Source organism: Ranitomeya imitator, chromosome 2 (genome assembly GCF_032444005.1).
Source record: "Ranitomeya imitator isolate aRanImi1 chromosome 2, aRanImi1.pri, whole genome shotgun sequence".
Taxonomy (NCBI): Eukaryota; Metazoa; Chordata; class Amphibia; order Anura; family Dendrobatidae; genus Ranitomeya; species Ranitomeya imitator.
The window spans coordinates 354,827,636-354,855,558 of NC_091283.1; the positions used below are offsets into that span (position 1 = coordinate 354,827,636).

General features: G+C 43.9%; 2 protein-coding genes across 3 annotated transcripts in view; both read left to right on the forward strand.

The window, feature by feature from the left end:
• LOC138666565 (zinc finger protein 665-like) overlaps positions 1–27,923 on the forward strand; it is a 145,419-nt gene that overhangs the window by 17,149 nt on the left and 100,347 nt on the right. The gene's annotated exons all lie outside the window — the stretch shown is intronic.
• LOC138663788 (oocyte zinc finger protein XlCOF22-like) lies at positions 17,539–27,900 on the forward strand. 2 transcript variants are annotated; one of them, XM_069750124.1, is made up of 6 exons: positions 17,539–20,372; positions 20,502–20,714; positions 20,810–20,888; positions 20,968–21,065; positions 21,264–21,354; positions 24,805–27,900. In XM_069750124.1, exons 1-6 carry the CDS (start codon positions 20,295–20,297, stop codon positions 26,178–26,180), a joined length of 1,935 nt encoding a protein of 644 aa, XP_069606225.1. In that variant the 5' UTR covers positions 17,539–20,294; the 3' UTR covers positions 26,181–27,900. The 2 variants fall into 2 exon arrangements, with proteins under 2 accessions (XP_069606225.1, XP_069606224.1); XM_069750123.1 differs by having other exon boundaries at positions 20,502–20,681; positions 20,765–20,888.

Consider the following 27,923-nt stretch of genomic DNA (forward strand, 5'->3'; position numbering starts at 1 on the left):
GGCGTGGGGGGCTCTCTGTGCGGCGTGGGGAGCTCTCTGGGCGGCGTGGGGGGCTCTCTGTGCGGCGTGGGGGGGTCTCTGCGGCGTCGGGGGGTCTCTGTGCAGCGTGGGGAGGTCTCTGCGGCGTGGGGGGGGGTCTCTGCGGCGTGGGGAGGTCTCTGCGGCGTGGGGGGGTCTCTGTGCGGCGTGGGGGATCTCTGGGCGGCGTGGGGGGGTCTCTGTGCGGCGTCGGGGGATCTCTGTGCGGCGTGGGGGGGGCCTCTGTGCGGCGTGGGGGGGTCTCTGTGCGGCGTGGGGACCTCTGTGCGGCGTGGGGGGGGTCTCTGTGCAGCGTGGGGGGGTCTCTATGCGTGTATGCAAGCATCGTCCGATGGGACTACAAGTCCCATCGGACGATGCCTGCTACAATGACAGTGATTGACACATTAGCCAATTATGGGACAGTAATAGTCCCATCATCCGGCTAATGTGTTGAATGAAAAAAAAAATACTCCATACATACATGCTACATACATGCCACATACATGCCACATACAATACATTCATACATTACATACATATAGACATACAGTACATTAAACATAGATTTCATACTCACCATTACTTGTCACTTTGTTCCCCGAAGCCAGTGTCGTCTGTAAAAAAAATATTAAAAAAACAAACAACCAATATACTCCCTGTCCGCAGAAATCCACGAGTGTCTCACGACGATCTCCCGTGGAGAGCAGCAGCATCAGATAATGCGACTGCTCTCTAGGGGCTCCAGGAACACAATGACAGCAGGAACGTATCCTTCCACCACTGTATTCCTCCGCCGCTGTAAAAAAGAAAAAAGTCCCTAGTCTCACTTTATGCCATTGGTGTATGAGAAATTTTCCCAGGCAGCAATTGCCATAAAGTGAGACCTTGTCCTAAGGTAACCTCTCAGTGATGCACTGTAGGAGCCATTGTCTCCTGTCAGTGTGTCACTGAGGGTCCTATAGAGCGGTGACATCACCCGATGTCACTGTTCTATAGGGGAGATCGTCTTGGGACACTCGATATTAATTGGGCTACGGCGGACAGGTAGTATACGGTTTATTATTTTACGTTTTTTGCAGGCGCTGAAGTATGGTAAGTATGGTGAAATGAAGAATATTAAAATACTTTTTTCCTAATGTGTGCGTGTTTTTTTTAACCCTTTCTTACTATTGGATTAATAATGGATAGGCGTCTTATTGACGCCTCTCCGTTATTAACCCGGCTTAATGTCACCTTACAATAGCAAAGTGACATTAACCCTTCATTACCCCATATCCCACCGCTACACGGGAGTGGGAAGAGAGGGGCTAAGTGCCGGAATTGGCGCATCTTACAGATGCGCCATTTCTGGGGCGGCTGCGGACTGGTATTTGTAGCCTGGGGGGGGCCAATATCCATGGCCCCTCTCTAGGCTATGAATATCAGCCTGCAGCTGTCTGCGTAGCCTTTCTGGCTATAAAATATAGGGGGACCCCACGCAATTTTTTTTTGGGGGGTCCCCTTATTTTAATAGCCAGTAAAGGCTACACAGACAGCTGCGGGCTGATATTCATAGCAGGCTACAGATATTGGCCCCCGGCCTTCGGCTTTCCCCCTCTGGCGCAGAAAATTGCACGGGCGCCCACGCGTTTTTTTTTGTTTTTTTTTTAATTCAACCCTCACAAAGGCCTCTTTCACACTTGCGTCGGTACAAGTCCGTCGCTATGCGTCGGGCCGACGTACCGACGCACGTTGTGAAATTTGTGCCCGACGTGGGCAGCGGATGCAGTTTTTCAACACATCCACTGCCCATTCTGAAGTCTAGAAGGAGGGGGCGGAGTTTTGGCAGCGCATGCGCGGTAGAAAATGGCGGACGCGCTGGACAAAAAAAGTTCACTTGAACGTTTTTTCGTGCCGACGGTCCGCCAAAACACGACGGATCCGTTGAACGACGTGCACCACGCGACGTGTGGCCATCCGTCACGATCTGTCGCTAATACAAGTTTATGGGAAAAAAACGCATCCTGCGAGCACATTTGCAGAATCCGTTTTTTTCCGCCAGATCCGTTTTTTCCACCGGATCCATTTTTTCCTGCTGGATCCGTTTTTTTCCGCCAGATCCGTTTTTTCCCACCGGATCCATTTTTTCCTGCTGGATCCGTTAATTCCCGCCGGATCCGTTTTTTCACGCCAGATCCGTTTTTTTCAACAATTTCCTTTTTTTTCTGTCAGAACAGTTTTTTTTCCATCGGATCCTTTTTTTCCTGCCTGATCCGTTTTTTTCCACAATTTCCTTTTTTTTCTGTCAGATCAGTTTTTTTTCCATCGGATCCTTTTTTTTCCCCGCCTGATCTGTTTTTTTCCCGCCAGATCCGTTTTTTTCCACAATTTCCTTTTTTTTCTGTCAGATCAGTTTTTTTTCCATCGGATCCTTTTTTTCCCGCCTGATCCGTCTTTTCCCGCCGGATCAGTTTTTTCCCGCCGGATCAGTTTTTTTCCACAATTTCCTTTTTTTTCTGCCAGATCAGTTTTTTTTTTCCATCGGATCCTTTTTTTCCCGCCTGATCTGTTTTTTTCCACAATTTCCTTTTTTTTCTGCCAGATCAGTTTATTTTCCATCGGATCCTTTTTTTCCCGCCTGATCCGTTTTATCCCGCCAGATCCGTTTTTTCCCTCCAGATCTGTTTTTTTCCACAAGTTCTTTTTTTTATCTGCCAGTTCCGTTTTTTCCCGCCGGATCCGTTTTTTTCCACAATTTCCTTTTTTTCTGCCAGATCAGTTTTTTTTTCATCGGATCCTTTTTTTCCGCCTTATCCGTTTTTTTCCGCCTTATCCGTTTTTTTTCCGCCTTATCCGTTTTTTTCCACAATTTCCTTTTTTTTTCTGCCAGATCAGTTTTTTTTCCATCGGATCCTTTTTTTTCCCGCCTAATCCGTTTTTTCCCGCTGGATCCGTTTTTTTACCACAAGTTCCTTTCTTTCTGCCAGATCAGTTTTTTCCGCCAGATCAGTTTTTTCCGCCGGATCCGTTTTTTCACACCAGATCCGTTTTTTTCCACAATTTACTTTTTTTTGTGCCAGATCAGTTTTTTTCCGCCGGATCCGTTATTTTCTCATTGAGTTGTATTAGCGCCGGATGACCACACGTTTCATCCGTTTTTTGCAGGATCCGTCAAAACAGCTGTTTCCGCCGGACGGAAAACACATACAGAGGAACGGTTGAATCGCGATCTCACCTGCCGCTATTGCGGGCACATGTCAGTCATGTTTTTTTCTATTGACAGATTGGGCAATTCTGAACGCGGCGATACTAAATATGTGTAGGTTTGATTTTTTTATTGTTTTATTTTTGATGGGGCAAAAGGGGGGTGATTTAAACTTTAATTTTTTTTCATATTTTTAAAAACATTTTTTTTTACATTTGCCATGCTTCAATAGCCTCCATGGGAAACTAGAAGCTGGCATAGCCTGATCGGCTCTGCTACATAGCAGCGATCATCAGATTGCTGCTCCGTAGCTGAATTACAGGCTTGCTATGAGCGCTGACCACAGGGAGGCGCTCACAGCAGGCCGGCATCAGTAGCTATAGAGGTCTCAAGGACCTCTATGGTTACCATCCTGATGCATCGCCAACCCCTGATCATGTGACGGGGGTGGACGATACGCCCATTTCTGGCCGCGCGGCTGGAAGCGGTAGTTAAATGCCGCTGTCAGCATTTGACAGCGGCATTTAACAGGTTAATAGCGGCGGGTGAATTGCGATTTCACCTGTCGCTATTGCGCGCACATGTCAGCTGTACAAAACAGCCGACATGTTGTGACTTTGATGTGGGCTCAGCGCCGGAGCCCACATCAAAGGAGGAGACACGACATGCGCAGAACATGTTGCATTTTTTACTGCGATGTGTTTTTCCCCCAGAAAAAACGCAACATATGCACAAAAATTGCGGAATGCATTATAAATGATGGGATGCATATGTATGCATTTTTAAATTGTTTTTATCACATTTTTATAGCGAACAAACGCAAAAAAATGCGAAAAATCCTGAACGTGTGCACACAGCCTCAATGTGTATCTCCCCATCACACTCCATATGTGTCTCACTCATCATACTTCACGTCTCTTTCTCTCCCATCAGTCACTCTTAGGCCGGGGACACACACAACGTATAAAAAAGGTCCGTTTTTGATGGACGAGAATCGCACAAATGTTACCAAAACAGTGATCCGTGTGCAGTGCGAGGATGCGATTTTCTCGCATCCAATGATCCGTGTGACATCCGTATGGCATCCGAATGGTGAGATTTTCTCACACACTTGCAAAATGAGCAAATAATGGCTGAGCCTTTCCTGTCACCTGCCCAATGCCTGAGAATTTCTCGCACGTCACACTGATGGTCCGTGTGCTGTGCGATTTTTTTTCTCACCCCCATAGACTTTAATTGTCGATTCTCGGCCGAGATACGCTGAGAATTGCAGCATGCTGCGATTTCACTCGGATCCTGAATACGGCCGAGAGAATATCGGATGATGGGAGCTGCCCCATAGATTAACAGTGGGACGAGTGCTATGCGAATTTTTTATCGCATTGCACTCGTCCGTATTACGGTCTAGTGTGACCCCGGCCTTAGCCATACAATGCATCTCTCCCCTCCCTCCATAATGCCTGGCTATTCACTGCAGAGCTGGAGCTCCCACACAGCTCCTAATGCTGCTCCATGCACACCACATGTCTTCACTCTTCTTGGGTCCAGATGCTGCTGAGCCCACTGTTCTGCTCCTCTGTAAACAAGCTCTGACTCTGATGCAGTAACTGCTGGTGATAGCAGATCACAGGGCAGTCACACACAAAATGGCGCTGCCCTGTGATGCTGCTCTTCATTCTTACTGTTGGGGCAGTAACTGCTGACATCACCATTTCCCTCCCCTTTTGGGTGGTCTAATATCCCTGGGGCAGAGCTGCTAAATCTTACTGTAGCTGCTTGAGGTCTAAAACGGAAAATGCTCCCCCTAGTGGTAAATATGTATATTTGTAGAAAAATATATAATATTTTTCATATAGAAATGTTTGCAAACAGTGCAAACATTGCATTAATACATTTTAATTACTATTTTAAGCTTAATTTCACAAAAAAACAAAATACGAGAAAACTGGTGGCACCTTCCCTTTAACACCGCAACTAGAAGTAGCCGTGGGGTGTGCCTAACAAATCCTAGACACCTCGACACAGCCGGAGGACTATAGCTGGAAATAGGAATTCTACCTTGCCTCAGAGCAGAACCCCAAAGGATATGCAGCCCCCCACAAATATTGACTGTGAGTAGTAGAGGAAAAGACACACGCAGGCAGGAAACAGGATTTAGCAAAAGAGGCCACTCTAGCTAAAATAGGAAAGGACAGGACGGAATACTAAGCGGTCAGTATTAAAATCCTTCTAAAAATATCCACAGCAGAAAATACAAAAAACTCCACCATCTAACTAAAGATGTGGAGCGTATATCTGCAACTCCAGAGAATCCAACAAGACTGAGAAAACACTGACACAGTCTAAGTTGGACAAGAGAAAACAAATGAATAGCACATAATTATTAAGCACACCGCATGTGTGCCACAGAAACAAAAACCAGACACTTAACTTAGCTGAATTGGCAGCAAGGCAGGAGGAACCAGACAAAGATCCAAAACCTCCCAGAACCATGGACAACTGGCAAGGACTTATGAATCCTGCACACCTAAATACCCCAGTCAGAACTGCAATCATCAGAAACACCTGACCAGGACTGCAACTCAGGGACAACTGCATTACCACCTACAACCACTGGAGAGAACCCAAAAGCAGAATTCACAACAGACTTTATGCACAGGAGCTCTGTATATAGTGTACAGGTAATGCAGGGATCACCACTGACATTATGCTCAGGAACTCTGTATATAGTGTCCGTGTATAGGTAATACAGTGATCACCAGTGACATTATACACAGGAGCTCTGTATATAGAGTCAGTGTAAATGTAATAAACTGACTCACCAGTGACGTTACACACAGGAGCTCTGTATACACTATAAAGTATAAGTATACAGGTAACACACCAGTGACATCTCTAGGTCAAGTCCTTCATCTTCACTTTGCTTTTTCATCTGGCACAGAATGCCATCATTTTTTCCAGCCAGTGCCCAACTCTGCCAAAAATAACACAGTTATCAATAGCTGATCGCTTCTAGAGCACAGTCCCCAACTTCTACACTACACCAGATGAAGAAAAAAGGCGACATAGTGCCGCCCTGCACAGTATTAGGACCTCCCTTTTGTTCTGCGGTTGTGTTACAATGGCCACCGACCTATCAGAGGATGGCGACTGATGTAAGTGCGCCAGTTGAAGTGCCTTTAATGCACCATCTGCAACAGGCGCACTGACGTCAGCCGCCAGCCTCTGATAGGTTGGCGGCCATGTTAACTTTTGTAGTGAAGACTTTCTGCACCACAATGCATTTTTTTAAATCAGATACATTTTTATTGAACATAAAACTTAGAGCAGATGTTACATAACAATACTCGTTTTGCAATATTGTAGTAAATTACCCCCCCCTTCCCTTCCCTTCCCCCCATGGAGACCTTTCCCAGTGCAAACAACACTTCGTCCATTATTAACAACTATCCAACAATTTTACAGTTTACAGTGCGTTTTGCGCTACAATAGTACAAACGGGTGTTAGGATCAATTAGAGTATCTAACCATGGCTGCCATAGTTTATGGAAGTATTCCTGGTTTTTCCTCTTAGTATAAATACTTCTTTCAAGTTGAATTACCGTATATACTCGAGTATAAGCCGACCCGAGTATAAGCCGACCCCCCTAATTTTGCCACAAAAAACTGTGAAAACCTAATGACTCGAGTATAAGCCTAGGGTGGAAAATGCAGCACCTACTTGTAAATTTCAAAAATAAAAATAGATACCAATAAAAGTAAAATGAATTGAGACATCAGTAGGTTGTTTTTGAATATCCATATTGAATCAGGAGCCCCATATAATGCTCTATATAGTTCATGATGGGCCCATAAGATGCTCCATACAAAATATGCCCCATATAATGCTCCAAACAGATTATGATGGGCTCCATAAGATGCTCCATATTAAAACATGCCCCATATAATGCTGCACAAATGTTGATTATGACCCATAAGATGCTCCATACAGACATTTGCCACATACAATGCTGCACAAATGCTGGTTATGGCCCCATAAGATGCTCCATAGACACATTTGCCCCATATAATTCTCCAGAAATGCGGATTATGGCCCCATAAGATGCTCCATACAGATATTTGCCCCCATATAATGCTGCACTTGGCCCCTGTTGTGAATTCTGCTCTTGGGTTCCCTCCAGTGGTTGTAGGTGGGAATGCAGTTGTCTCTGGGTCACAGTCTTGGCCAGGTGTATCTGCTAATTGCTGTTCTGACTGGGATATTTAAGTGTGCAGGATTCATTAGCCCTTGCCAGTTGTCAATGTTCCTTGTGAAGTGTTGGATCACTTTCTGGCTTCTCCTGCTAGCTGCCAAATTCAGCAAAGATAAGTGTTTGGTTTTTTGTGTCTGTGGCACACTGCTGTGTGCTTGTTTTTGTTTGTATTCCTGCTCTGATTGTAGGATTCGCTGGAGTTGCAGATATACGCTCCTACATCTTTAGTTAGATGTAGGAAGTTTTTGTATATTCTGCTGTGGATATTTTGGAAGGGTTTTAATACTGACCGCACAGAACTCTGTCCTATCCTGTCCTATTTAGCTAGAAGTGGCCTCCTGTGCTAAATCCTGTTTTTCTGCCTGTGTATGTTTTTTCCTCTCCGACTCACCGCCAATATTTGTGGGGGGCTGTCTATCCTTTGGGGATCTGCTCTGAGGCAAGATATTATTCCTATTTCCATCTTTAGGGGTATTGTTGTGAATTCTGTTGTCGAACTCCCTCCTGTGGTCGTGAATGGTACTTCGGTGAGTTCTGTCTATGGGCTCCCTCTGGTGGCTATGAGTGAAGCTGCTGCTTCTGAGGTTCCTTACACAGGTGACGTGGTTTATCCTTAGGTTGGCTGCTCTATTTAACTCCTTTCAGATCGTTACTCCATGCCAGCTGTCAATGTTTTTGCATTAGTTCAGTTCGCTCCTGGATCTCTCTGGTGACCTGCCTTCTCCTGCAGAAGCTAAGTTCCTGATAGTCATTATTTGTTCACTGTTTTCTTGTCCGGCTGGTTTTCATGATTTTGTCTTGCTAGCTGGAAGCTCTGGGATGCAGAGTGGTCCCTCCGCACCGTGAGTCAGTGCGGAGGTCTTTTTTGCACACTCTGCGTGGTCTTTTGTAGGTTTTTGTGCTGATCGCAAAGTTACCTTTCCTATCCTCTGTCTATTTAGTAAGTCTGGCCTCCCTTTGCTGAAACCTGTTTCATTTCTACGTTTGTGACTTTCATCTTTACTCACAGTCAATATATGTGGGGGGCTTCCTTTACCTTTGGGGAATTTCTCTGAGGCAAGGTAGGCTTTATTTTCTATCTCTAGGGCTAGATAGCTCTTAGGCTGTGACGAGGCGCCTAGGTCTGGTCAGGAGCGCTCCACGGCTATTTCTAGTGTGTGTGATAGGATTAGGGCTTGCGGTCAGCAGAGCTCCCACATCCCAGAGCTCGTCCTGTATGAGGTTTAACTATCAGGTCATTCCGGGTGCTCCTAACCACCAGGTCATAACAGTACAGCTGGCCGAAAGTATTAATGCATCTCAATACAGGGATAAGAGAACTTCTGAGACCATTTTTATTTCTTTGCACTGTGTTTTGTCTTTCTTTTCCCCTAGACCTTTGGGTGGTTCAGGACACAGGTGTAGATATGGACATTCAAGGTCTGTCCTCTTGTGTGGATCATCTCACTGCAGGGGTACAAAACATTCAAGATTTTGTGGTTCAGAATCCTATGTTAGAGCCTAGAATTCCTATTCCTGACTTATTTTCTGGGGATAGATCTAGGTTCTTGAATTTCAAAAATAATTGTAAACTGTTTCTAGCTTTGAAACCCCGCTCCTCTGGTGACCCCGTTCAACAGGTAAAAATCATTATTTCTTTGTTGCGTGGTGACCCTCAAGACTGGGCATTTTCCCTTGCGCCAGGAGATCCTGCATTGCATGATGTTGATGCGTTTTTTCTGGCGCTTTGATTGCTTTATGATGAACCAAATTCAGTGGATCAGGCAGAGAAAATCTTGCTGGCTTTGTGTCAGGGTGAGGATGAAGCAGAGGTGTACTGTCAGAAGTTTAGAAAGTGGTCTGTGCTTACTCAGTGGAATGAATGTGCCCTGGTGGCAATTTTCAGAAAGGGTCTTTCTGAAGCCGTTAAGGATGTCATGGTGGGATTTCCCACGCCTGCTGGTCTGAATGAGTCTATGTCTTTGGCCATTCAGATCGATCGGCGCATGCGTGAGCGCAAAGCTGTGCACCATCTGGCCGTATTCTCTGAGCATAGGCCTGAGCCTATGCAGTGTGATAGGACTTTGACCAGAGCTGAACGGCAAGAACACAGATGTCGGAATGGGCTGTGTTTTTACTGTGGTGAATCCACTCATGCTATCTCCGATTGTCCTAAGCGCACTAAGCGGTTCGCTAGGTCTGCCACCATTGGTACGGTACAGTCAAAATTTCTTTTGTCTGTTACTCTGATTTGCTCTCTGTCGTCCTATTCTGTTATGGCATTTGTGGATTCAGGCGCTGCCCTGAATTTGATGGACTTGGAGTTTGCCAGGCGCTGTGGTTTTTTCTTGGAGCCCTTGCAGTATCCTATTCCATTGAGAGGAATTGATGCTACGCCTTTGGCCAAGAATAAGCCTCAGTACTGGACTCAATTGACCATGTGCATGGCTCCTGCACATCAGGAGGATATTCGCTTTTTGGTGTTGCATAATCTGCATGATGTGGTCGTTTTGGGGTTGCCATGGCTGCAGGTCCATAATCCAGTGTTGGATTGGAAATCTATGTCTGTGTCCAGCTGGGGTTGTCAGGGGGTACATGGTGATGTTCCATTGCTGTCAATTTCGCCTTCCATTCCTTCTGAAGTCCCTGAGTTTTTATCAGATTACCGGGATGTATTTGAAGAGCCCAAATCTGGTGCCCTACCTCCTCATAGGGATTGCGACTGTGCTATTAATTTGATTCCTGGTAGTAAGTTTCCTAAGGGCCGTCTGTTTAATTTATCTGTGCCAGAGCACGCCGCTATGCGGAGTTATATAAAGGAATCCTTGGAGAAGGGTCATATTCGTCCGTCGTCGTCACCATTGGGAGCAGGGTTCTTTTTTGTGGCCAAGAAGGATGGTTCTTTGAGACCTTGTATTGATTACCGCCTTCTTAATAAGATCACAGTCAAATTTCAGTATCCTTTGCCGCTGCTGTCTGATTTATTTGCTCGGATTAAGGGGGCTAGTTGGTTCACCAAGATAGATCTTCGTGGTGCGTATAATCTTGTGCGAATTAAACAGGGTGATGAATGGAAAACAGCATTTAATACGCCCGAGGGCCATTTTGAGTACCTGGTTATGCCATTCGGGCTTTCTAATGCTCCATCTGTGTTTCAGTCCTTTATGCATGACATCTTCCGAGAGTACCTGGATAGATTCATGATTGTATATTTGGATGACATTTTGGTCTTTTCGGATGATTGGGAGTCTCATGTGAAGCAGGTCAGAATGGTGTTCCAGGTCCTTCGTGCGAAATCCTTGTTTGTGAAGGGGTCAAAGTGTCTCTTTGGAGTTCAGAAGGTTTCATTTTTGGGTTTCATTTTTTCCCCTTCTACTATTGAGATGGAACCCGTTAAAGTTCAGGCCATTTACGATTGGACTCAGCCGACATCTGTGAAGAGCTTGCAGAAGTTCCTGGGCTTTGCTATTTTTAATCGTCGCTTCATCGCTAATTTTTCCAGTATTGCTAAACCGTTGACTGATTTGACCAAGAAAGGTGCTGATGTGGTCAATTGGTCCTCTGCGGCTGTAGAGGCTTTTCAGGAGTTGAAGCGTTGTTTTGCTTCTGCCCCTGTGTTGTGCCAGCCAGATGTTTCGCTCCCTTTTCAGGTTGAGGTTGATGCTTCTGAAATTGGAGCAGGGGCTGTTTTGTCGCAAAGAAGTTCTGATGGCTCGGTGATGAAACCATGTGCCTTCTTTTCTAGAAAATTCTCGCCTGCTGAGCGCAATTATGATGTGGGCAATCGGGAGTTGTTGGCCATGAAGTGGGCATTCGAGGAGTGGCGACATTGGCTTGAAGGAGCTAAACATCGCGTGGTGGTCTTGACGGATCACAAGAATTTGACTTATCTCGAGTCTGCCAAACGGTTGAATCCTAGACAGGCTCGATGGTTGCTCTTTTTCTCCCGTTTTGATTTTGTGGTTTCATACCTTCCGGGATCTAAGAATGTGAAGGCTGACGCCATGTCAAGGAGTTTTGTGCCTGACTCTCCGGGTGTTCCGGAGCCGGTGGGTATTCTTAAAGAAGGGGTAATTTTGTCTGCCATTTCCCCTGATTTGCGGCGTGTGCTGCAAAAGTTTCAGGCTGATAGACCTGACCGTTGTCCTACGGATAAACTGTTTATCTCTGATAGATGGACTAGTAGAGTTATCTCTGAGATTCATTGTTCAGTGTTGGCTGGTCATCCTGGAATCTTTGGTACCAGAGATTTGGTGGCTAGATCCTTTTGGTGGCCTTCTTTGTCACGGGATGTGCGTTCTTTTGTGCAGTTCTGTGGGACTTGTGCTCGGGCTAAGCCCTGCTGTTCTCGTGCCAGTGTGTTGCTTTTGCCCTTGCCGATCCCGAAGAGGCCCTGGACGCATATTTCCATGGATTTTATTTCTGATCTCCCTGTTTCTCAAAAGATGTCGGTCATTTGGGTGGTTTGTGATCGCTTCTCTAAGATGGTCCATTTGGTACCCTTATCTAAATTGCCTTCCTCCTCTGATTTGGTGACGTTGTTTTTCCAGCATGTGGTTCGTTTGCATGGCATACCAGAGAACATTGTCTCGGACAGAGGTTCCCAGTTTGTTTCGAGGTTTTGGCGGTCCTTTTGCGCTAAGATGGGCATTGATTTGTCTTTTTCTTCGGCTTTCCATCCTCAGACTAATGGCCAAACCGAACGAACTAATCAGACTTTGGAGACATATCTGAGATGCTTTGTTTCTGCTGATCAGGATGATTGGGTGTCCTTCTTGCCTTTGGCTGAGTTCGCCCTTAATAATCGGGCCAGCTCGGCTACTTTAGTTTCTCCTTTTTTTCTGTAATTCTGGTTTCCATCCTCGTTTCTCTTCAGGGCAGGTTGAGCCTTCGGACTGTCCTGGTGTGGATGCGGTGGTGGACAGGTTGCAGCAGATTTGGACTCATGTGGTGGACAATTTGACATTGTCCCAGGAGAAGGCTCAACGTTTCGCTAACCGCCGGCGTTGTGTTGGTCCCCGATTTCGTGTTGGGGATTTGGTTTGGTTGTCATCTCGTCACGTTCATATGAAGGTTTCCTCTCCTAAGTTTAAGCCTCGTTTCATTGGGCCATATAAGATTTCTGAAGTTCTTAATCCTGTGTCATTTCGTTTGGATCTTCCAGCTTCTTTTGCCATCCATAATGTGTTCCATAGGTCGTTGTTGCGGAGATACGTGGTGCCTGTGATTCCCTCCGTTGATCCTCCTGCCCCGGTGTTGGTCGAGGGGGAGTTGGAGTATGTGGTGGAGAAGATTTTGGATTCTCGTGTTTCGAGACGGAAACTCCAGTACCTGGTCAAGTGGAAGGGTTATGGTCAGGAAGACAATTCCTTGGTTTTTGCCTCTGATGTTCATGCTGCCGATCTTGTTCGTGCCTTTCATTTGGCTCATCCTGATCGGCCTGGGGGCTCTGGTGAGGGTTCGGTGACCCCTCCTCAAGGGGGGGGGGTACTGTTGTGAATTCTGTTGTTGAACTCCCTCCTGTGGTCGTGAATGGTACTTCGGTGAGTTCTGTCTATAGGCTCCCTCTGGTGGCTAAGAGTGAAGCTGCTGCTTCTGAGGTTCCTTACACAGGTGACGTGGTTTATCCTTAGGTTGGCTGCTCTATTTAACTCCTTTCAGATCGTTACTCCATGCCAGCTGTCAATGTTTTTGCATTAGTTCAGTTCGCTCCTGGATCTCTCTGGTGACCTGCCTTCTCCTGCAGAAGCTAAGTTCCTGATAGTCATTATTTGTTCACTGTTTTCTTGTCCGGCTGGTTTTCATGATTTTGTCTTGCTAGCTGGAAGCTCTGGGATGCAGAGTGGCCCCTCCGCACCGTGAGTCGGTGCGGAGGTCTTTTTTGCACACTCTGCGTGGTCTTTTGTAGGTTTTTGTGCTGATCGCAAAGTTACCTTTCCTATCCTCTGTCTATTTAGTAAGTCTGGCCTCCCTTTGCTGAAACCTGTTTCATTTCTACGTTTGTGACTTTCATCTTTACTCACAGTCAATATATGTGGGGGGCTTCCTTTACCTTTGGGGAATTTCTCTGAGGCAAGGTAGGCTTTATTTTCTATCTCTAGGGCTAGATAGCTCTTAGGCTGTGACGAGGCGCCTAGGTCTGGTCAGGAGCGCTCCACGGCTATTTCTAGTGTGTGTGATAGGATTAGGGCATGCGGTCAGCAGAGCTCCCACATCCCAGAGCTCGTCCTGGATGAGGTTTAATTATCAGGTCATTCCGGGTGCTCCTAACCACCAGGTCATAACAGGGTATTTAGTTCTCCGGCTGTGACGAGGTGTCTAGGATTGTTAGGTACACTCCACGGCTACTTCTAGTTGCGGTGTTAAGTTCAGGATTGCGGTCAGTATAGGGACCACCTTCTCCAGTGAAAGTTCTCATGCTGCTCCAAGGTCACCGGATCATAACAGGCCCCATAAGATGCTCCATACAGATATTTGCCCTATATAATGCTGCACATGGCCCCATAAGATGCTCCATACAGATATTTGCCCCATATAATGCTGCACATGGCCTATACAGATATTTGCCCCATATAATGCTACACATGGCCCCATACAGATATTTGCCCCATAAAATGCTGCACATGGCCTCATAAGATGCTCCATACACATATTTGCCCCATATAATGCTGCACATGGCCCCATACAGATATTTGCCCCATAAAATGCTGCACATGGCCCCATAAGATGCTCCAAACAGATATTTGCCCCATGTAATGCTGCACATTGCCCCATAAGATGCTCCATACAGATATTTGCCCCATATAATGCTGATTATGGCCCCATAAGATGCTCCATACAGATATTTGCCCCATATAATGCTGAACATGGCCCCATACAGATATTTGCCCCATATAATGCTGCACATGGCCCCATACAGATATTTGCCCCATATAATGCTGCACATGGCCCCATAAGATGCTCCATACAGATATTTGCCCCATATAATGCTGCACATGGCCCCATAAGATACTCCATACAGATATTTGCCCCATATGCTGTTGCTGCGGATAAAAAAACTGAAAACTTACATACTCACCTCTCAGGCCCCCGGCACTTGCTATATTCACCTGCTCCCTGTTTCAGCGCTGACTGCCGCTGTGTCTTCCCCGTCCCCTGCACTGACTGTTCAGGCAGAGGGTGGCACGCACTAATCGCGTCATCGTGCCCTCTGACCTGAGCGTCACTGCAGAGGACGCAGAAGATGGAGCGGCGCCGACGGTGAAACGGGGAGCAGGTGAATATCACGCACTGCCCCCCGTCATACTCACCTGCTCCTGGCGCTGTCCCTTCATCTCTGTTCCCCGGCGCCGGCAGCTTCCTGTAGTGAGCAGTCACATAGTACCGCTCACTACTGTAATGAATATGCGGCTCCACCCCTATGGGAGTGGATTCGGGTCCATATTCATTGCTGTAATGAGTGGTAACATGTGACCTTTCACTACAGGAAGAAGCTGCCTGCGCCGGAGAACCAGGGACACTGCGCCAGGAATGAGGTGAGTATTATTACACAGCTGCCGCTCTCCCTCCCCTGCCGACCCCTGGGTATGACTCGAGTATAAGCCGAGAGGGGCAATTTCAGCTTAAAAAAATGGGCTGAAATTCTCGGCTTATACTCGAGTATATACGGTATATGGTTCGTTTTAGCAATAAATTTGCGTCTGGATGGGGGCTCCTCTCTAATCCAATATTTTGCAATCAATTTTCTGGCAATAAACAATCTCGCAATTGCTATTTTGGTGCATGTTGTCTGTTGTTATTTCCGCAACGTACCCTAATATAATTGTCAGACCACAATACATTTCAATTGAATGTGCGTCCTGGGAACACATTCAGTTGAAACCAGCGGGCCCTCTCTACGTTCTGCTTGCAGAGGACCTGGGCCCACCAGAGAATCGTCCTTTATCACGATGCTCCAGTCCGACCCTGGGGGGGATTTATTATCTAACTTTTTTCCTGGAAAAATAGCTTATATATCATCTCTTTCAAGCTGTGGAGTTGTCTTTTTCTGGTTATTATGACAACAATCAACATCCTGTGATCACATACTGAGATGCCAATACCCTGTGTAACCATCCTAGATGAGGCAGTCGTTATTGACTGTAGCATCTGAGCAGTTAATCAGCCATCAGCGTGATGTGATAAAACCTCCCGATGTGCGCACGCTCAGCACTGGGACGTACAGTAACAATAAGGTTCAGAGAAGGATTAAAGGGATTCTCCAACCAAGTTAGATGATAAATGATCACTACAGCATGAATCCCATAACTTTCGTTGTTCCTGACGTTTCTCCTTACTACACATATATAACATAAAAAAAATACCTCATCACCTCTCTGGCCCACCCGCTATATACTCTTTTTGTTTCCATTGCTCTGTGCCTCCTCACTGTTAGCCCCACAACTTCTGGCTGCTTCTAGGCCTCGGAGGTCACTGTGTATCATAAGGTTGAGACATCTTGATGAAAAAATGTACACCGCGACAGTATGATGCCAAGTCCTGATTTATAGTAAAGAGGCTGGAGAAGTGGCTCTCAAAAGCAAAATGAAATCACAATTTTTTTTTAATGCCTAAGAGGCAAAAATACAGCTTTGGCATAAATTAAGAGACCACTGCGAAATGTTCAGTACATTTTGCCTTTTTTTTCTGACAAAGAAAAATGGTCAAAATAAAAAAAATCCAGTGCTTTCAGACCTCAAATAATGCAAAATAAATAAGTTCATTATTTAAAAACTACAATACTAATGTTTTACTTCAGGAATAGTTCAGAAATCAATATTTTGTGGAATAACCATGATTTTTCACAGCTTTCATGCGTCTTGGCATGCTTTCCACCAGTCTTTCACACTGCAAAAATGTAAGCAGTTCTTTGTTTGATGGCTCGTGACTATCCCTCATCCTCTTGATTACATTCCAGAGGTTTTCAATGGGGTTCAGGTCTGGAGATTGGGCTGCCCATGACAGGGTTTTGATGTGCTGGTCTCTTAATTTTTGCCAGAGCTGTATATTACCTCAGGGCCTCCTGATGAAGCTGTTGACACAGCGAAATGCTTGTTGAGGATAGTGCTTATTGAAATTTTTTTTGTCATGTCGTGGGATAAGCTGTGAGAGCTATTCTACTATGAGTATATATACAGTATATCAATTCTTATTTCAATGTCTGATTGGAACTCATAATTTCAGTGGTGTTCGATTGTATTGAACTGTCTGTACTTATTTAATATTGCACTACTTTAGTGATTCTCTCTATTTGGCATTGTTTTAGATTTACATTTCAGCTTTTAAGAGTTAGTGCATATGTGTATTCTGTAAATTTTTGTAAAAAAAAGTGCTTTTCTCAAGTTTTTTAGTAGACTTGTATGTATTATGGAATTTGTGTATTTTGTGATTGAAATGAAGACTTTTTTTATATAGGTGTGTTCTTTCAGAGATTTAATATTGTGGTAACTTTGTGGTAACATTTAGACCTAGTACTTAAAATGTAAAGGTACCGTTACACTAAACGATTTACTAATGATCACGACCAGCGATACGACCTGGCCGTGATCGTTGGTAAGTCGTTATGTGGTCGCTGGGAAGCTGTCACACAGACAGCTCTCTCCAGCGACCAACGATCAGGGGAACAACTTCGGCATCGTTGAAACTGTCTTCAACGATGCCGAAGTCCCCAGGTAACCAGGGTAAACATCGGGTTACTAAGTGCAGGGCCGCGCTTAGTAACCCGATATTTACCCTTGTTACCATTGTAAAAGTTAAAAAAAAAAACACTACATACTCACATTCCGATGTCTGTCACGTCCCCCGCCGTCAGCTTCCCTGCACTATGTAAGCGCCGGCCGTAAAGCAGAGCAGTGACGTCACTGCTGTGCTCTGCTTTACGGCCGGCCGGTGCTGACACAGTGCAGGGAAGCTAACAGCTAGGGACATGACAGACATCGGAATGTGAGTATGTAGTGTTTTTTTTTATTTACTTTTACAATGGTAACCAGGGTAAATATCGGGTTACTAAGCGCGGCCCTGCACTTAGTAACCCGATGTTTACCCTGGTTACAGGTGAACACATCGCTGGATCGGCGTCACACACGCCGATCCAGCGATGACAGCGGGTTATCAGCGACCAAAAAAAGGTCCTGATCATTCCCCAGCGACCAACGATCTCCCAGCAGGGGCCTGATCGTTGGTCGCTGTCACACATAAAGATATCGTTAGCGGGATCGTTGCTACGTCACAAAAAGCGTGACGTTGCAACGATATCGTTATGTGTGAAGGTACCTTAAAGGTAGATGCACGCTCCCAAATTTCTGTTCATCTTAGGATACGCTCACACTGGCGTATCACATGGCCTAGTGCTTTCTGGCTATCCGATGTTTTATTGGATAGGACTCAGACCAGTATTATACTGTGGGGCATTGCAGATCTGCAATTGTTTTCTCATGCCAATTTGGCATGAGAAAATAATTGCAGCGTGCTTCAACTGCATCCGATAATTGGATCACGCTCATGGATCACACGCACCCACACAATGGGAGTCATTAGCATAATCAGCCCGACTCTCTTCCATGAGAAAACATACGGCAGTGTGAGTGCACCCTTAGGCTGAGGACTCTGAAGAGGTTTGCATTCTTGCAAAGGGTATAGTAGTGGCTTTTTTTTTGTTTTGCTTTTTTATGTCTCACTGAAGAGATCCATAGATATAAAAATTTAGCCCTAGTAAATATTCCCACATAAAAAGTGTTTTTCCTTAAGTTTCGTCTTCACATCCTACAAACATCCTATTATTTAGCACATGGTACTTTTGGTGACATTTGTTCGAGTCTGTATAGAAAATAGATACATGTATATGTAGCCTGCCTAAGCCATAAAGTCTTAAATTTGACCTGTCAGCTTACTCCAGTCCTTATCTATTCTAAAAAGCACCAGGACCTGCCACACTATAGATTTTTTACAGATGTGTTGTCCTCTGAAGGGTAAACCGTAATTTGGGTGATGGTTGACATATTAAGTAAACAGTGTCACTTTGTCCCTCTGTCCAAATTATCAACTTTTCAAACTTTTGCAGTTTCTTCCGTGTTATGTCCCTTATAATTAGTCTGACAATTGGCAGAACATTGTTCCTTAGCTGAATTTGCTATCATAATTATATGCGAACTCGGCTTCAGGAAAATGGCCGCCGCGATCTCCATCTGCGCACATGCGGCATCCCGCGGCCATTTTCCTGAAGCCCCGGGCAGCAGAGGACTCAATATGCGCACGCGCGGCCTCAGGAAGATGGCCGCCCCCACACATCACCAGGGAAATAGCGCAGATCGCGCGTTTTTTCTTCTCCTGCCCAGTGGATTCAGAAGATGGGCATGCACAAACCACTACGCCACCAACGGAAAGATATGCAAGATCTGGGGGAAGAAACAGCGATGTCGCCACGCCCATATGACCTGACCAGCCTGATTGACAGGCGAAAACGGCGACTTTGGTAAGTTATTTCGGCAGCATAGGTGGGGAATCAGGGTACACAAAATACACTATAGTAACGCACAGCTCAGACCCTATTTAACAGTATTTTTATTTCGTACTGAAAAAACGGGGTGACAGGTTCCCTTTAAAGCTTACCTCTTCTCAAATCAGACAAACTTGAGGAAGACACAGCGTAGACAGATGCCCTTTGTCAATAAGAGATGTAAAGGTGGGCCAAGCTTTGGTATTGAGGATAAAGTGTGGTTATTAATTAAAAACATCAAACTTAAGGTACATCTTGTCAAGTTAGTGCCCAAACGTTTTGGTCCTTCTGAAACAGCTTAACCCCTTTAACTTTCTGCTTGAAACTTCCTCCTTCCTTTCGATACCTAATGTTTTCCATTAATCTCTGCTCAGGAGATTCCCTGAAGAACATGGTCCTAAGAGTCTGGGGATCACTCGTAAAAGAAAGCGGAGTACTTTTTTATTCCTGTCTGGATCTGCTCGTACAATCTCTACTTTTGTCATTACGCAAGACCACACTTTCACTGCGTCGAAATTCAGGTGCAATCCAGCCTAGTGTATTGGTAGGAATTCTGTGTGTTTCTGCTAGTAAGCAGATGTAATTATCTCTCTGTCGTGAGCTTTAGGTGGGTCATGGCTTATTTACACTCTCAGCTGTTTGCTGGGGTTTGTCAGTTCTGAGTATTTATTGACCCTGCCACCTTTAATACTTTTGGTATGTTTCCCTATTGGGTCTGCCTTTTACTTGTTTCTCCTGATCCTGACTTCATTACTGACTTTGTCTTGTATCTGCCCTATCTGGTTTTGTCCCAGCTTATCAAGTCTCATTCCATTGGCAGGCAGCCACTCCTTGGACGTAACGCAAAGAAATCTGTAGTCCAGATCCATGTATAGGGGTCAGAGGATGAAGACAAGGGTACATCTTTAGAGATAGATAGGAGGGTTGAAATGTTTTAGAATTATGGCTTATAAGCACCTATGCTATTAAGAAAGTTCCACATTTCTGTTTGAATCACGCAGTGTGCAGTAAAATTACTGTGATGGGCTTTCCCTACACATTTGCATAAGGCTAATTAGCTATTAGCTATCTCCAGCACTTCCCCAGACTAGAACAATAAAAAAAAAGAATTCAACAGGAGCATGTTCTGCCACTTCATATGTTTTTGCTTATTATCTCCAGTAAGTGTATTATTACATGGGATTCTTTATGACATTACATCGTCATCTTCTCCCCATTCAGGTCCCTACAATATCGAATCCTCTAGGTGGAGATCTTCTATGTAAGAGATTTTTATTATTATATAAATAAATAATAATTATTTTTTCCCTTTTGACCTTCAAGGATGGATAAAGACAGGGACAAGATTGTGGAGAGGATGTTACATCTCACCCTAGAGATCCTCTTCCGGCTTACTGGAGAGGTGAGAGATTCTGATGATGTCACATTACATCATTCTTATCTATGGGAATAACAGATGGACAGAACTGGAGAGGTGAGGACTCTGGAAATGTCTGTAGTCAGATTTATTAATGTGTCTCTCCATAACCAGGATTACACAGTAGTAAAGGAGAACTCTAGTGAGCGCTGTCAGATCCCTGTGTCTGAGGGATGGGGAAAAACCTTGAGGACAATCACGGCACTTCCACCTCACCACCTTATATATGAGGACATCAATGACCAGGAGATCCTAGAACTCACCTACAAGATGATTGAGCTGCTGACTGGAGAGGTGACATTGCTGGGAATGCTGGGACATTACAAAGTAAGGCAATGAAGGGATCGGGGTGATGACAGTATCATTGTATGCGTCAGGTTCCTATAAGGTGTCAGGATGTCACTGTCTATTTCTCTATGGAGGAGTGGGAGTATTTAGAAGGACACAAAGATCTGTACCAGAATGTCATGATGGAGGTTCCCCAGCCCCTCACATCAACAGGTAATAGACAGGACTAGATACACACGGCCTATTATTATCTGTATGTAAATAAAGAATTCAGTCTCTGTGTTTCCTCCAGATCTATCCAGTAAGAGGACAACACCAGAGAGATGTCCCCATCCTCTTCTTCCACAGGACTGTAAACAAGAAGATCCCATTGTTCCTCAGGATCATCAGGTAGACGGAGAGAAGGTGTCATGAGATCTCCCCTATGATATGTAGACAGCTGTGAAGGTCTTGTGCTCAGTCTTGTTTTCTTCACCAGTATTATGTGTTTTATACTTGTGTAATGAGAAAGGTAGAGATGGCAGGATTAGAGCTGATCATAGATGTGACTTCTCCATCTGTCTGTGACTTTTACAATATTTGTTTCAGGGTAAAGATCTGATCCATATTAATACTACAGAGACATATGCAAGGGGTGGTGAGTGGTGTGAAGAGGAGATTTCTACAGATAGCAGCCCAGGTGAGTAGTAACCACTAAATGCAGAAAAGTCACATATTCTTCTCAGTCACTGGCTGTGGTTTTTTTTTAAATCTGCGGTGTAGTACCATCATAATATCAAAATCAAATTGTCTCCATTCTGCCCCTGACCACTACATGTTCCTTCACCCAAATATGTCCTCATTATTTTGGGCATTGGAAGCTCTTGTGTTGGAGTGAGACCTGTTCCAGCCAGAGTGTACAACCCAGATGATCCATCTCACCACCTGGAATTAGAAGATGTTGACCCTTAGTTGGCCGGCTCTCTAAATGGCAAAGCCAAATGACAGTGTACATAGAATGTGCTAACAAGTTAAAAAGTCATGTGAAGAAAAAGATCTGTATGTGGAACCCAAAGAGAAAGCAGAGCGTGATGATGCCTTCTAGTAGCTTAATATCTGTTTTACTCATTATTTGACTGTACTGGTAGCATTGTCATTGACAATAACTTGTAGGATCAATCATGTTTAAATAAGTCAGCAATAAACCAAGAAATCATAACATTTGCAACATGGCTTAAAATTGAAAGGAACAAACAGTATGAAACAAGCAACCGTAGCAATATTGTAAATTACAGTGTTTCATGCATGAAAATATCTAAAGGATGATAAGATAGAAATCATACTTTGTGAGAGAAATCTGACCGGGATAAAATGATGTAGTCGAATGAGGGTGGTCGTTAACATTCAATCTGATATGACTGTCAAGGGTAAGGAATTCCAGAAGTTCAAAACTTTCTAAAATGTCTGTAGCCAACCTCTATTGTGGTATATCTTTTCATATGGGACTAATGAAAAAACTAGTGTTATTGTTGGTGAAGAATCTCCCATCCATTATACTGCTATTTTTTACTACAAGTAATAAAAAATAAGGTTTCACGTAAGAAGATCCTAGTCTAATGATGTCAGCTGAAATAGCAGTGTATATTAATTATTATAGCAGTTTATGGCTAACTAAAATAAGAAAATATCAGGACAGGCCCACATGAAGTGTACGACATTGCAGGCTTTCATAGATTGATAACTCGGACTGATGTATGATATACAGTTGAATCATTTTATTATTTACAGGAGATACATACATAAAGAGATAATTATAAAATATGCTCCCAATTCTAATAATGATTTAATTTATACAGCGCCAACAAATTCCAGAGGACATTACGGACTGCGACTTCAGAATTCATATCTAGGGAAAGTCTGATATAAATACACTGCTCAAAAAAATAAAGGGAACACTTAACACAATGTAACTCCAAGTTAGTCACACTTCTGTGAAATCCACCTGTCCAGTTATGAAGCAACACTGATTGTGGATCAATTTCTCCTGCTGTTGTGCAAATGGAACAGGCAACAGGTAGAAATGATTGGCAATTTGCAAGTCAACCCCTATAAAGGTGTGGTTCTGCAGGGGCTGACCACAGACCATTTCTTTGTTCTCACTGTTTTTGGCTATTGTTTTGGTCACTTTTGCATTTTGTCATTGCTCTCACCCCTATAGGTACTGTACAGAAGCATGAGGCAGTGTCTACAACCCACAGAAGTAGCTCAGGTAGTGTAGCTTATCCAGGATGCACATCATTGTGAGCTGTGGCAAGAAGGGTAGCTGTGTGTATCAGCACAGTGTCCAGAGCATGGAGCAGATACCAGAAGACAGGCCAGTAAACGAGGAGACATGGAGGGGGCTATAGAAGGGCAACAACCCGGCAGCAGGACCGCTACCTCCTCCTTTGTGCAAGGAGGAACAGGAGGAGCCCTGCAAAATGACCTCCTGCGGGCCACGAACATCCATGTGTCTGCTCAAACTGTCAGAAACAGACTTCATGAGGGTGGTTTGAGGGCCTGACATCCACAAGTGGATGTTTTACTTACAGCGTAACACCATGCAGGGTGATTGGCATTTGCCAGAAAACACAAAGATTGGCAGATTCAAAATTGGCGCCCTGTGCTCTTCAAAGATAAGAACAGGTTCACACTTAGAACATTTGACAGACATGACAGAGTCTGGAGAAGACATGGAGAACGTTCTGCTGCCTCCAGCATGACCAGTTTGGCAATGAGTCAGTAATGGTGTGAGGAGGCATTTCTTTGGAGGGTCAAACAGCTCTCGGTGTGCTAGCCAGATGTACCATTCCTGCTAATAGGTACCGGGATGAGATCCTCAGACCCATTGTAAGACATCATGCATTTTCATTGGGCCCTGGGATCCTTTTGATGCATGACAATACTAGGCCTCGCGGCTGAAGTGTGTCAGTAGTTGATTTTGAGTATCATTCCAAATCCAGACGTCCATGGGATATTCATTTTTATTTACATTCATCATATTTATATTTTATTATTCTGAATGCATTCCTCTGTATAATGAATAAAGATTTGCAACTGGAATATTTCATTAAGCGATATCTAGGATGTGGTATTTTAGTGTTCCCTTTATTATTGAAGCATTGTATTTAGGACTCAAGTATTTTAAATGCAAATTAAAAAAAAGTGAAGCAATCTAATTTGAAGCAATCTAAAGTACGAAGAACGTGACATCTCTTATTTGTCTCAAATTGCTCAGGGAAAATGACACATTCTAGTCATAGGGATCACTTAGTGATTGAACATTATAAGTAGCCCAAGAAAGAAAAGACCAGTTGAAATGAGTTCTGCCGTAATGGCATCTCGGATGACACATCAATAACGTTAACCACTCGTTTCTCCTGTCTCCAGACTAAGCATGGTAATTTAAACACAGGAAATCGATGGTTAATCACTTTAAGAGCACCATTTCCAATTTTACAGTAACGTTAATTCTCACAGAATCCCCCAAAATAAAATACAATACAGTAGTGATGTTCCCCTATTTGTACCCCGAACAATTGTAATGCCTATGTCCCGTTGTGTCCAAATACTGTAGAATTGCCTCCATCATGGCACTCATACAGTAGAATTGTCCACCTACCTGATGTATCATGGCCCCCCCCCTATATGGTACTCAGACACAAATATTGCCCCTCTATGCGGTCTCCATCTAGAAGTAATGCCCCCATTGTGCGGCTGCTATTTGCCCCCATAGTTTCTTCACACTAATATTTAAAAAGCAACCAAATCTCTGTCTGGATGATAAACCTAAATGGGAGCTTGTTTTTTCCAAACGGATTAGAAGTTTTTTTTTTTTTTGCACTACATAACCTTACTTGTTAGCTTTTTATTGCAGTATTTGGGAGGAGACTAAACAAAGAAAATTAAACACCAAACTCTAATGTTTTGTGCTTACAGTTCTACTATTAAAATGTAAACTGATTATTTTTTGGGGAATAGTTAATTGTGAATAATTAAATTTGGCTAAATAACTTAATATTTCTGTGGACATTTCATATAAAAATTGTGTAAAAATATAATTTTAAGGTTATTTAGCAAAAAAAATAATAAATGGTTTTATTCTTGGCAGATTACTGTGGCAGGAGATCAAAGGGACAACTAACATTTTCAATTTTTAAATCAGATGACCTTGAAATCAGACAGGATACAATTGAAGTGAATGCCTTTACTCTAGGTATACCATCATCCCTTCAGAGCAAAGATCAATCATCTGATCCTACTGAACAGGTCCTGTGTTCAGATTCATCACAGACTATTAAGAAAAATGAAAGTCTCAAGAGGAACATTAAAAATACAAATGCTCTTAGAGCAGAGGAGCCAACCTCATGTTCAGAATATGGGAAAGCCTTTTCCCTAGAATCTTCTTCTGTTACACGTCAAAAAGTTCACACAGAGGATAAAAGAATTTCTTGTTCAGAGTGTGGGACATATTTTAACCAGAAATCGGATCTTATTAAACACGAGAAAACACACACAGCAGAAAAAACACATTCATGTTCAGAATGCGGGAAATGTTTTGTAAGTAGATCAAATCTTAGTTTGCATCAGAGAAGTCACACAGGTGAGATGAGTTTTCCTTGTTTAGATTGTGGGAAATGTTTTAATCAGAAAACAAATCTTGTGAGACATCATAGAACTCACACAGGGGACAAGCCATTTTCTTGTTCAGAATGTGGGTTTAGTTTTGCAGATAAATCAAATCTTGTAAGACATCAGAGGATTCACACAGGGGAGAAGCCATTTTCATGTTCAGAATGTGGGAAATGTTTTGCAGGTAAATCAAATCTTGTTACACATCAGAGAACTCACACAGGGGTAAAGACATATTTATGTTCAGAATGTGGGAAATGTTTTACTTTTAAATCACATCTTCTTATACATCAAAGAACTCACACAGGGGAGAAGCCTTTTCCCTGTGCAGAATGTGGGAAATGTTTTACAGATAAATCAGATCTTGTGAGACATAGGAGAATTCACACAGGGGAGAAACCATTTTCATGCTCAGAATGTGGGAAATGTTTTACCTTCAAATCACATCTTCTTCAACATCAAAGAAATCACACAGGGGAGAAGCCATTTTCCTGTGCAGAATGTGAGAAATGTTTTAAAGACAAATCAGATTTTGTGAGACATAGGAGAATTCATACAGGGGAGAAGCCATTTTCATGTTCAGAATGTGGGAAATGTTTTACCCGGAAATCACATCTTCATCAACATCAGAGAACTCACACAGGGGAGAAGCCATTTTCTTGTTCAGAATGTAAGAAATGTTTTACAGATAAATCGGTTCTTGTGAGACATAGGAGAATTCACACAGGGGAGAAGCCATTTTCATGTTCAGAATGTGGGAAATGTTTTACTGTTAAATCACATCTTCTCCAACATCAGAAAACTCACAGGGAAGAAGCCATTCTCATATCTAAAAGACGAGAAATGTTTTATTGAAATTTGTTGAATTCATGTTTCTAAACACAAAGTATTTTTTAAAGCATTTATAAACCATAGCAACTCAACCAGAAACTGACAAAAACTCCTCTGGCAATAATATCGGCACAAAAACTACCATATATACTCGAGTATAAGCAGAGATTTTCGGCCCATTTTTTTAGGCTGAAAGTGCCCCTCTCGGCTTATACTCGAGTCATTGTCCCTGGGGGTCGGCGGGGGAGGGGGAGCGGGGCTGTGACATACTCACCTGCTCCTGGCAAGGTCACTGCATCTCCGATGGTCTCCAGGCGCTGACAGCTTCTTCCAGTGTTGAACGGTCACATGGTACTGCTGATTACAGTAATGAATATGGACGCGACTCCACTGGAGCCACATATTCATTACTGTAATGAGCGGTACCAGTGACCGCTCAAAGCTGGAAGAGCTGCCGCACCCAGAGAGTCCATCAGAGAAGCTGCCAGGGACCGCGCCAGGAGCAGGTGAGTTTAATGGGGAGGGGGAGCATGGAGATATTCACCTGTCCTCGTTCCACCGCCGGGCGCCGTCTTCCGCATCATCTGCCTATGATGCTCAGGTCAGAGGGCGCGATGACGTTGTTAGTGCGTGCCCTCTGCCTGAGCGTCAGAGCGGAGAATGGGGAAGACACAGCGGCACCCGGCAGTGGAAAGGTGGGGAAAGGTACTATAGCAAGTGCCGGGGGCCTGAGCGACGAGAGGTGAGTATCTCTTTTTTTTTTTTTTTTAATCGCAGCAACAGCATATAGGGCATAATAGTCTATGGAGCATCTTATGGGGCCATAATCAGCATTTGTGGAGCATTATATGGGGAAAATGTGTCTATGGAGCATCTTATGGGGCCATAATCAGCATTTGTGGAGCATTATACGGGGCAAATGTGTCTATGGAGCATCTTATGGGGCCATAATCAGCATTTGTGGAGCATTATACCGGGCAAATGTGTCTATGGAGCATCTTATGGGGCCATAATCAACATTTGTGCAGCATTGTATGGGGCAAATGTCTCTATGGAGCATTTTATGGGGCCATAATCAGCATTTGTGCAGCATTATATGGGGCAAATGTCTGTATGGAGCATCTTATGGGGCCATAATCCACATTTGTGCAGCATTTTATGGGGCAAATGTCTGTAAGGAGCATCTTATGGGGTCATATTCAACATTTGTGCAGCATTATATGGGGAATATTTTAATATGGAGCATCTTATGAAGCCCATCATAAACTTTATGGAGCATTATATGGGGCGTATTTTGTATGGAGCATCTTATGGGGCCCATCATGAACTGTATGGAGCATTATATGGGGCTCCTGATTCAATATGGATATTCAAAAACACAACCTACTGATGTCTCAATTAATTTTACTTTTATTGGTATCAATTTTTACTTTTGACATTTACCGGTAGCTGCTGCATTTTCCACCCTAGGCGTATAGTCGAGTCATTAAGTTTTCCCAGTTTTTTGTGGCAAAATTAGGGGTTTCGGCTTATACTCAGGTTAACTTATACTCGAGTATATACGGTATGTGATGTCAGGAGGTTCATGCCATGGGTTTTGTGGCCAAGCAGTTACATGTTGACTTGGCCTTCCAATTCGCCACATCTCAATCATATTAAGCAGCTGTGAATTCTGGGTAATCAACACCAATCCCTGTAACCTACAAGATTTGATCTGCCAGAAAATATTAAACCTTTAATATCAGCCAATTTTGTTTTCTTACCAAA